General features: G+C 39.3%; 1 protein-coding gene across 6 annotated transcripts in view; it reads right to left on the bottom strand.

Moving 5' to 3' along the window:
- sh3pxd2aa (SH3 and PX domains 2Aa) overlaps positions 1-12,163 on the bottom strand; it is a 107,438-nt gene that overhangs the window by 91,424 nt on the left and 3,851 nt on the right. For all 6 annotated transcript variants that reach the window (XM_079614726.1, XM_079614728.1, XM_079614725.1 and 3 more), the window contains exon 2: positions 1,111-1,191. In XM_079614726.1, the coding sequence (XP_079470852.1) occupies positions 1,111-1,191 (81 nt within the window). The remainder of the gene's footprint in view (positions 1-1,110; positions 1,192-12,163) is intronic.

Genomic DNA, 12,163 nt, shown 5'->3' with positions numbered 1-12,163 from the left:
CATGAGGTAAGTTTTTATATAATATTTTTATATTTTTATTCAGCAGAGGACACATTAAATTGATCAAAAGCAACAGTAAAAACAGTAAAGATAGTTACAAAATAATTAAATTTAAAATCAATGCTGTTCTTTCTATTCATCAAAGAATCCTGAAAATAATCTCATCACACAAAAAAAATGTGTGTGTTTTCACAAAAATTAAGCAACAGTTTTCAACATTTAAAATAATAAACAATGTTTCTTGAGCAGCAAATCAGAATATTGTAATGATTTCTGAAGGATCATGTGACTCTGAAGACTGGAGTAATGATGCTAAAAATTCAGCTTTGCCATAAAAAAATATATATTTTTTTTAAATAAATTAAAAGAAAAAATATATAAATTGTAATAATACTTCACAATATTACGTTTTTTTTTTTAAAACATTGCCATTGTACATTTCCAAAAACATGCCGATAAAATGTTACTTTTTAGCACTTTTGTTAGTACTAGCGACAAAAGAAATACACATATCCACTACAGTACCAAAGACATGCTTACACTGCAACTAAATGTGCACAGTCATCCTAACCCTATACACGTCCTCACACACCAGCACACACATGATCTTTCTTCCCAGACTTTACAGAGGGGCCTGCTGCACCTGAAGGGTTGGGTGTGAACGCTGCGGTCCCTCCATTCTACTTCCAAAGCAAATACTGTTATTGGCAGAGGTGTCCTGAGAGCTCTGTTGCACAGTTAAGACTTTAATTTGTAAAATACACCCGTAAATGTCATTCAGGGTAACCCCTTGGCTGCGGCCTATAATGCTACATTAAATAGCATTAGACTCATATCACATTCTTTCTTCCCCACATTATTAATTTTCCTCTAACTTGCCACTGGGAATAAAAATACACTGTTATTAATGTGTAATGCTAATAAAACACATTTAAATGTAAGAAAGAAGGAGAAATAGGAGTGCAAACATAGCCCTGGCTTGCATAAGCCCAACATTAAAAAGACATTAAACTCAGTGCTGAGGTGACACCTGAAAAAATAATATAAAAGTAAAGTAAAAGAAGTTAGACAGAGAGAGAATTCGCAACTGTTAAACTTAAGTAAGCCTACCTGAAGGTCAAAGAATTTACTGTATCTTCTGTAGACGATGTGGGATGTGGAGTCAGAGTATGTGACATTGATGAGATACACCTGAAAAGAGAAAAAGACAAGACAATTAGATTCTCTATTTCTCCTATTTAATTTAATCTACAGTTTAGTTTTGCATTTCAATATAAAGAAAAGTTTACACCAAACTATAACGATAACTCTAAAATTCTAGTCGCTGTTCTAACTCTATGAGAATGGGAAGTCTGCACCACAACAATAACGATAACGCCACAGTGAAACAATATCGTTGGAATCATTTCAGAACGACAGAGATGGTCTTATTATTGGGAGACACGAGGGTCCGTGGCTCTACTATTGGAGAAAGTGTAACGTCCAACTTGGATCACTTGTGCGTTGATAACAAATCACATTACAGTCTTGACGTCATTGAATTTCGTTCATAGTTGTGCGAAAGTCAATCACTGCGGATACCGAATGAGAAGTGCCATAAACTGAATCCTACCTGTTGGGCAATTGTCCATGACTTCTGTTTTTTCTAAAACTCTAAAAGTGAATCAATCCAAAACTAATGTTTAAAAGCAAACATGTTGAAGATTAGCCGATAGGCTGTCGATTCATTAAATGATAAGCCGCTCTGGTCTCTTTCCCTGCGTACCGCAGTGTTAGCAGGCGTTAGCCTTTTTTTGCTAACCTTGGAGGCTTGCCTTAAGCCTGCCACAGATTGTGCGATTTCTGAAATCCTATTAGATTCAAGATTACAAATTACACTGTACGACATGGATCTAATAAACTTGGGTACAACATGTATTTAAACTGTAAGATGATGACATTTATTGAATCTTATTACATGGCTTGGTTGAATTCTAATATGCGGTCTGTTATTTCTTGATAACAGACCGTTGCCATGAAAAACAGAGCGTTGCCATGGACGCAGGATTCTAACCGTAGAGACGGAACGGACTATTTTCTTTAGTGGAAGCCATATAAATAGTTTTTAAATCAATAAATTCCTTTTTAAATCAATATTTTGTGTCAAATTATTGATTTATTTGGTAGGTAGCAATGTAATAAGCGGGATAATGTATAGCGAGTTGGTTGTTATAGCGAATACAACTCGCTATAACAAAGTTGTTATAGCGAATACAACCTCCGCTTCGCGTCGGGCTCCTAATCAGCCTGTCGGGAGTTGTATTCGCTATAACAACCGCCTCGCTATACATTATCCCTTACGTAGACTACGACGCAAGGGAGTATAGAAGAATAAAACGTCATCAACATGCGCTAGTGGTAAACAAATAGAGCAAGAAAAATGTTATGTGCACTGAAAAAAGGAAGAGGAAGCAAAAGAGGAGAATATGGGAAAAGAGGCCAACATGGCATGCCAATTTTGCAAATGGAGCTTGAGGTAAGTAGTTTTAAGTTTTAGCGCTATGTCGAGTTGATCAATACGCCTTTTAGGAGCCATGACCACAGATATCAACAAGATTGGTCATCTTTCGTCTGGGACAGCCCAAAATCATTCAATGTGTACCGGGCATTAAAGTGGCTTTGAGAACGATCTTTTCCAGCTGATGAACGATTGACATTGACAGCCAATCAGAATCCATTCTGATGAAGAGCACGAGCATTTAAAACGGCAGACGACAAACTCAGAGAGTGAGATGGCATCACAGCATTGACTGGTCAGTGGAAACACCACTGTATAGTCAGGGACAAGTATTTCCTGCACATATACAATAACCAACAAATCCAGCTCTATTGTCCTGCAAGAGAAATGATGATCAGAAGTGTAGTTCCTCCACAAGGCCACCAACAGACAATATGGCATCATGCAGAACCGAGCACTGGGTGGAAACAGAGATGAGGGGAACTCCTGTTCGCAGGAATTTCCCCCTGGACGGGATAATTGCAGGGTCCCTCTGCCCTGCACCCGGCTCAGCGGAGGACAGGACAGCTTCCTCTGTCCTCTAAACACAGGGCAAACGTGATCCGTCTTTCATGGCACACTGAACACAGTGCACATCCAGCAAGTGTGTAATATTGCAGGCTCATTTCAGCATAATATTCCGACCACAGCTCTCCACGCATCAAGCCTTTGAATAAATCGTCCAACCAATTGTGGGCTAGCAGGACAGTGTGTTGACATCTTCTCTCTGGGGTCTAAACAGTAACGTCAAGCCCGTTCAAGGTCTTCTCCGCTGTGAGCAGCATGTGTGAGCTGATCCTGGAGGAGCATCTGGAAAGCTGTATTTGTGACACTTGGGATCTAACAGCTTTGGATTTTTGCTGTGATCTCTAGTGATCTCCTGTCAACTGGCCAACATGCTGTATGAAGTAGCCACATAGTATGTGTGTCTTTGAATGTAATGTGTATGTGCATAAAATGGCCCTAGATGTGCAAGAGATAGACAATACATCTGTAAGTATTGCTACAGTTTGCTCAGCATTGCATAGTATTGCATGTCTTTTTACCATGGTCACCAACAAAATACCAGTTACTACAGTGATTTCTGCTCAGGCAAGCATTACTACTGCTTTAAAAACTTGTGGGGTTTGTTGATAGGAGGTGTTGCTTTTCTAAAGAATCAGATTTACACCTGACAGATAGTAAAATAGGCAAAAAAGACATGGATATCAAAAGAGTGACCCAATCATTGACAGGGGCCAGTAAGTATCTACCTAGCAACCACTGAGAACACCCTAGCAACAGAGTATTGCACCTAGCAACGACTCAGAATAGGTTTTATTGACCAAGTGTGCTTAAAAGATTTTTGTTCCATTGGAAAAACCAGTACTTCATATAAATACAAGATAGAGAAAGCAAATATTATATATATATATATATATATATACATACATACAGTTTACACAATTTTATGTTCAAAGCACTAGCAACGCGCTAACAACCTTAACACTGTAACCAACATGATAGCAGATCTACCAACGTGGCAGCGAGTTTTGCACCTAGAAAAGCACTAGCATTCACTAAGAAAAACACCCATGCTGCATCCGAAATTGAATACTTCTCTACTATATAGTACGCCAAAAGAGTAGTATGTCCGATTACATCGTATCCGAAAAACATTCCCTGGATGACCTACTTCTTACACCGATGGAGACTTTACTATCCAATGAGGCCACAGGAAAGGATTTATGAATGGCAGTGAAGCGACGCAAGAGAGACTGGTAGATCATGAGACTGGTAGATCATGTGACAGTAACAACATGGCGGATGTAGCACGTCTGAATTTCATTCATACCCATATTCTTACTAAATAGAACATAATTTTTTAACGGTTACAAAGTCAAATGTAGTACCTACTCAGACAGTATGCAATTTTGGAATCACTACATAGCAAGATGCTAACAATGTTAACATTGTGGCCTTGAGTTTTACACCTAGCAAAGCACTAGCAATCACCCAGCAGCAACATAGCAATACACTGAGAACCCTAGCATTGTGGCGACAAGTATTTAACCTAGCAAAGCCCTAGCAATCACCTTGAACACCCTAGTAACCAAATTGCAACACCCTAACAACCCTAGGATCATGGAGTTTTTCACAGGAAAAATAATAGCAGTAAGGGTTAGTACCCTTACTGCTATTAAACACTCAAACTAGTAGTAAACCTAGAGGACTGAGCACATGGATAGCAAATACACCCATAGCTACTTTGACATCTGTTGCGAAAGAAAGTAATTTAAAATGGTAGCCGATGCCGCAAACGTTTTTTGTATTTCACAGTATGTTAAGCACAATTGACTATGGGTTCAATTATTAGACAAGCAACATAGTCGGTCGTGTTTCAAAGATTACGTCATGGGCCATAAAATGAAAAGAGACATCAGCTTTTCTGTGTGTAATAAAACATGACTGCTATCATATAAAATATGAGGACAGAGAGGAAGAGGGATATAGTCGAGGCTGTGAGACAGACGGCTTACATGCTTGTGAATATCTGCATTGTGCAGGTTAAAGTGCCCTCTCATATAGATGAATGCTGAGAATCGGCCTTGGCTAAACCACCTCACGCTGTTTCCCACCGTGTGTGGTGCGCAGCTATCCAAACAGATACATGCTTATCACACACCGCGTGCCTGGAAAAGTGTGTGAATGTGTGAGAGAGAGTGCATGAGAGCCTTTCTTTGAAAGCATGTGCTAAAAAGATACTCCATGTATGCATATGTGTGTGCGTGTCCGGGTGTTTGAGTTATTTAAAGACCTCTGACCGGACTGGCATGTTTGGTTGCTGATTCTGCCCTTCTTTGCTCAACTGTAATTTGTAATTTCACCACAGAGAGCAGCCTCAATCGTGTCTGTGTGCTTGTGCAAGATGCAAACTCATCAAATCTCTGTCTTGATTGGCTGATGGGACCATCCTCATGGTAACCACAGTGGAAAACAGGACTGCTGAAAACCCACGCCCAAAATATCAAGCGTAACTTCACTGTCCCAGAGAGCAAAAATAGCACTGAAACAGCACAGACTAAGCCAACAGAATATCCACCACGAGCAACATTTCTAAACAAAACTATGTTCATCTGTCTGACCTTTACATTTTCTAAAATGGAAAACGTCCAAAGGTTTTAGACCGAACAATGCTAATAAAACCGTGCAAGCTACAACACTACAACGTTTTCTATCCTGTCCATTGCACTGACTCAGTCCCAAGTGTCCCGAGAACTGGTTGAGTTTGCATTAGTAGTGTTTTTGAAAATTGCGCCAACATTATTTTAACAAGAATCTATTCTTCTAACCACAGCTCCTCGTGACGTGAGTTTGCGAAGCTGTTTACGAATGTTCACTGGAACTATGGTTTCGTGACTATGTTGGAAACAACGGAACTTACACCTTATCTAGTCTTACGTCTTATCTAATTACTTATGAAAAACTTAGGTTTTTAAAAATGAACATAACTGCTTCAAAATTCACGTTTTCACTATGGGTGTGTGTAATTTATGTTTTAGAACAAAACATCAACGTATAGTCAATTTATGTTTACCATAGGCTATTTTATACATAAATCAAAAAAACACATTATAAAACCCCATAGGAAAATCTCGCAAGGAACCAGCGGCGAATTAGTCTTTCGGGTTCTGATGTCATACGTGCACCACACTATGGGCCCTATCTTGCACCCAGCGCAATTGACTTTGAACACCGACGCATGTATCATTCCTATTTTGCACCCGCGCACAGCGGACTTTTCCCTCCACAGACGCACGTCGGTAAATTAGGAAATGAACTTGCGCTCGCGGGGGCGGTTCAGCGCAAAGAGAAGGCGTGTTCCGGCGCAAAACTTCAATGGTGCTATTTTCCAGTTTTAGAAAGCAATTGCGCCATTGACCAAGAAAAAAACAGTCTAAAGACAGTGGCGTGTTGCGCGTTAGTGATGTGGTATTTTAAGGGCGCGTGCTTGGCCATAATGTTAACCCGCATCCACTTTGATTCTCTAATATAAACAGATGCAGCAGTTTTCATTTTTGCAAATCATACATTATTACAAGGAAAAATATTAACACACGAGGGAAATCATTGGTAGCCTATGTCCGTGAAGATGTGAAAAAGATCTATCTAGATAAAAAAAAATAAAAAATCTAGATTAGGCTACACATTTACCCAAATTATACGCCTGTTTAACCTTATTTGGGTGGGTTTCTCCCATCATCCCCAATGTCACTTCTCTGTGTTTTACGGCCCTGACGAGAACGTCGGTTTCCTCGGCTGTGAATCGCTCCTGCGTGCGCAGGCAAATCTGCCGTTATAATAGCAATCCGCCATGGAACAAGCGCGTCTGCTCTTAAAGGGAATGTGAGAGGACGCTCTGATTGGTTTATTTCACGTTACGCCCAAACCACACCTATGAATAATGAAGCTACTTCAGACCAACCCCTTTTAGATTTGCGTCGGGCGCAAGAGTCATTTATCCGCCGGGAAAATAGCAACAGCGCCGGGATCCGCCCACAAAGTTACTTGCGCTTTGCACTTTTACACTTGCGTTTCAGATCGTTAAAATAGGGCCCATAATGGTCTATTACCATAACTGAACTTCAGCTCCAGAGGCTTCCTCAAACCTCAGCAATTGTACACACTGTAAAGACATTAACGATGGTCAATTTTTTCATATCAATTCGAGCACAAGTCAGATGATGAAACATTGGAAGAACTAGTTATTCAACCCGAATTGAGATGGTCTTTTACCAGTTATACACTACTCAGTTTTTTGTCAAAGTAGACGTTGTTTGCAGATAGCCATTGAAGATCATGGGTGGGCATTATGCTAATGTTACATTGTTACATAAAGTTACGGAAGTAAAACTGGAATTACTGCCGTCTCGTTTCGGCAGTTCAGAATCGATTCTTTCTTTTGGGAGTCAATAACTTTATTTATCGTGGACTTTGAACTTCGCAGAGATTTTACATTCACACTAAATGAAAGGGAATATCTTAAAACGCATAATAGGGACACTTTAAAAACAGTGCTAAAAAGAGCCTTTTGTCGGTAAAATCTATTCTCCAACATTGGATTTGATTATATCCATTGATGTTGTAGAAAAGAATGCAACAAAGGGTCCTGATTTCAAGTGTTCTTCAAAACTTTTAGACAGAAAGGAACAGACGTAACACAATGGATACCTTCCTCTCCTAAATAATTATCCGGTGACAGAGTATAACAAGATTAAGACAAAATATATGGCCACAAAGAAACTGAATATATGAGCAAAAGAGCACATTCAACCATTTAGTCTACATTCTATCTCATCATTTGAGAGAAGAAACCCCTCATTCTGTTTCCAATGAGATGCAGAGATGCCACACAAAAGCCCTCTTCCAGCAATTCAATACCTGCAGAATCAACAATAATCTTCAAAGTATTGCAGCAAACAAAGCACATCATCCACTGATGAAAAACTTCCGTCAGCCCAAACACTCTGATCACAGGAACAGGAAGTGTCTTGGAAGGCAAAACTCTGCATTTCATCAAAAACCAAAGCTTTCCTTAAAATCATGCATTGAGTTAGTATCAGCAGACGAACCGAAGAACATGTTTCTAAATAACAAGTGCTTGCATCTTTTCGAATAGACAGCGAAAAGTAAAGCCAGAGAAACTTACTGAATAGCAGTCGTCTTGTCTTCAGATTTGTCTTAAAGAAAAGGATGAGGAGTGTTTAAGCTTTAAGTCTTGGTGGGGCTTAAAAGTACAGGCCTCACCACTGAAGTAAACCCCGCCTAAGGAGACTATTTCAAGAGACACATAAAAGATTATCCATCTACCATATTTCCAACCATAGTCCATTCATAGCCACAAAAAGGCATTTCGTTCATTATAGAGATCTCAAACTTGAATGCTGAGCAAGTAGTTTAAGATCTTTAAAACGTTTGTCAATTAATCTCATTTCAAATGATTAAATATTAAATTACTTAAAATAGATTAAATAACAATTAATTTAAAAAATCTATATTATTTAATTAATAAATCAATAAAATAAAATGCAATCTTTCATTAAAGACCCAACTCTGAACCATTTGTCAAATATATAGAGAACATGTGTCAATGCCCAATTGATAAAAATTCCACCCAAATATCAATCACATTACAAAGTCAAATGGTTGAGAACGCTGTTTTATTTGTGTACTCAAATAAATGTACAAAAACAATGGATTAGATTCACAGACAAACTGCACACACTGCAAAAGTAATGCTTTTCTTACTTAGTATTTTTGTTTTGTTTCCAATCCAAATATCTGAAATTCAACTAAAATCAAGATGCATTTGCTATTCAAGTAAAATGGCAAAAGATATTATGTCTCTAGGATCTAATTTTTTTTACTTAAAACAAGCAAAATTATCTGCCAACGGTGTAAGAAGGTGTTTTTTTTTTTTTTTGAAAACGAAACAATATCTTATGTAATTTTACTTGTCTAGTAAACGCATCTTGATTTAAGAATTTTTAGATATTTGGACTAGAAACAAGACAAAAATAATCAGTAAGAAATGCCTTTTTTGTGTGGTGGTGAAAAGTTCCAGATAATTTTATCTACATTTAACCAATTTCCTACAAAATAATTATTGAAACCTGTGACAGATGCATATTTAGAAAAAAAAAATATTCTTCTCTATAGCGGGAAAATACATTTTCCCAAACAACAACACTGACCCAAACAACAACACTGACCCAAACGAAGACCCACAAACTATCACAGCAACTTAGGCAATAGCTCTAGGTCTCAAGGGGTGACCATTTACTGCGCAGTTTAAGCTGCGTAACTGCAGCCAGGACCACTGGTAATGGGATTCTGGAAAGGGAATCTCCCCCAGGAAGTGATGATCTTGTAAATCATTAATTAAACAGTATGTAGATCGAGGCTAGAGAGAGCAAAAGATGAAAGGTATAGCTTTCTGAACCTCCTCACTGAGCACTGTGATCAACAATGATCCAAAGAACATAAACCTATTTGACACTCATTCGCTCACTTCCTTTGCATTTTGTTGTGGTCATTTCCAGTTTGCCGGTGTCACTGGTCACCCCTCTTCACCTCTTTCACCCCGATACCTACATACTAAGCACATTCCAGCTTCCGGAAAGGGATGCTCTACAGGAAGTGGAACTAGAGAGGACCATGTATCCTGAAGAAGTGCAGATGAAAAAGTGTCAACTCAGCGTATACATAAACCTGTCAGCGTCACAACCTTTGGCCACAATTGTGCATCGGATATTGTGTAGCACCTTCCACTCTGCCCCTCCAGAACAATCCCACATGTGGAAAGACTGAACTTTATTCCTGATTGTTTCAGTCTGATCTTAAGTGATCCTGTCAAAATTAAATGTACGGAGCCCCGCACATGACATGCGGACAAAAAATATATATATATAATGTATATATATGGCCACAAATTACATCATTTTCTCGTTTTAGTTCAATCGTGGCCATGAATTAAGAATTTGTTCCCTCAATATTTCAAAAAACGGGTCCACATTGAACTAATTTGTTCCCTCGTTTTGATTAAACTAAAGTAATGGAACGAATTATTACAATGTGACCACAATTTAGTAAAACAAGGGAACAAATTATCGTGGTCAAGATTTCCGCTCCTAAAGAAGATGCTCCTTTAACACGAGGGAATAAATTATTATATCGTCACTAAAGTCACACAATTTACTTAAAATGAGGGAACGAATTTAAACATGTTTACATATTAGCAAGTCAAGAACTGTAGATTTGTGGCCAAGATACACCCGCATGTCATGTGCTCCGTAGAAATGGGTGCAAAGAGGCTGTTTTAAAAGGATGTGGTGAATTGCTAGCATTTAAATAACAAAGTTAAATGCTGCTTTAATATAGTGTGTGTTTATTGTAAAAGTAGAACTTTTATTGTCCATTTGTCTCAGCCTCAGACGTCACGGCCAGGAACGTCTGATGCATACGGCACACTTAACTGGAAACACCTCAGGATTTTGGAAGTTGTCATCTGATTGGTTGAACTCTACAGGATGTCTGGAAGACGTGTGTATCGCGTTCTTTAATGCTCTGCCTGGAAGCAAAAATGCAGTGATGCCAAACCCCGTCATGGAAGAACCCCGCCGTGTTTACAACTGTGACAATGAGAGCATATCAGGATCAACTAAACGCTGGATTTTTTTAAAGTATGTGAAGTTTGCGTCAAGTCTCTTTAAAATACGTCCAAGAGTTTTACACACCGGTCTGTTATTGTAGGGACATCGGCGTTACATTTTCACGTCCCTAAACATGACGTGGAACAAAACGACCTGTGATTGGTTGCTTTACATGACAGACGACCTCTGGGCAGTCCTTGGCCAAATGAAACCTGCTATGGAGTCAATCTGAAGGTCTAATTGTCCACTGACAAGGACGTTTAAATTCATGAACTGTAAAGGCCATTGCACACTGAGTCCGAAATCTTCGTATGCGTTTTTTCGTATTTGTGATTGGGTGGCTCTGAATTGTCAAAGCACCATTCAAACACCATTCAAAATGCTTGTTACGGATGCGAAAAAAGCAGAAAATCGAACCCGTTTCGATTTTGTTTATGACGGACGAAAGTTTCGGAGGCAGTGTGCAAGCGTGATTGACATAACGTGAGGTCATATTTATTTTTTAACGTGCGAAAATTTCGGATGCGAATTTTGGACTCAGTGTGCAATGGCCTTAACAAACCGGTAATCAGAAAACAGCCAAATATAATCAACTGACTTCTGATTATTACTATTGGAAGTCAGACACTTAAACTAGGAGCGAACAGCCAGTCGCCTCCGCAAGATCTTACGCGTCTACTGAATGTTGTAACTGGTGGTGTGTAGACAAACCTGTCAGAGAAGGAACATTTTACTGCTATTTTTCAGCTCCATTACACCTACGTGGCCTTTCAAACCCCCTCAACAATCTCATCTTTCATCATAGAGCCCGTTGAGAGAGCCAGACCCAGTGTCCCAGACAATAAAAAGCTAAACAAAGCATCATAAACAAACACATCATTAGTTCACGTAATTCAAGCTTCAGCTGTTGAACAACAGAAAACCATTAGAATGTATCAAATGCACTGGAAAATATGATACAATTCTGATAAAGTATCCCAGGAAAGCCCTTGGCAGGATCATTTCTCCTTACGGGTGACGCCATCATTAGTTACGGCGAGAGAGGAAGCCGTTTCCCATGAAGGCCGCTCGACTGTGGCAGGGCCTTCGCTTTCTGCCCACACATGTTGTCACCGGCAGCTCTGGCATCATTTGTTCTCTATGATGTAATCAAGCTGCACTGAAAGCAATAGCATTTGCTTCGCAACTGGCGGCAGGGAGACAGTAACTCTACGGAAAGGAGCAATGAGCTTTAGTGCTCCGAGATGTCATGTTGGACAAGGAACAAGCGAAGAGGAGGGGAAATGAAAACGTGGAAATTAAAGACAGGCAGGATGCAGCAGGAGTCATTCATCAGTGCATCAACGTATGTGAGCGCCGGAATAGGATGTGTGGGATATGGAGGGAGGGGGGTTTAAAGGCATAGTTCACCCGAAAACTAAAAATCTGGGTTACT

The sequence above is a fragment of the Phoxinus phoxinus genome (assembly GCF_949152265.1).
Source record: "Phoxinus phoxinus genome assembly, chromosome: 6".
Classification (NCBI taxonomy): Eukaryota; Metazoa; Chordata; class Actinopteri; order Cypriniformes; family Leuciscidae; genus Phoxinus; species Phoxinus phoxinus.
This window is presented reverse-complemented; position numbering and strand designations above follow the sequence as displayed.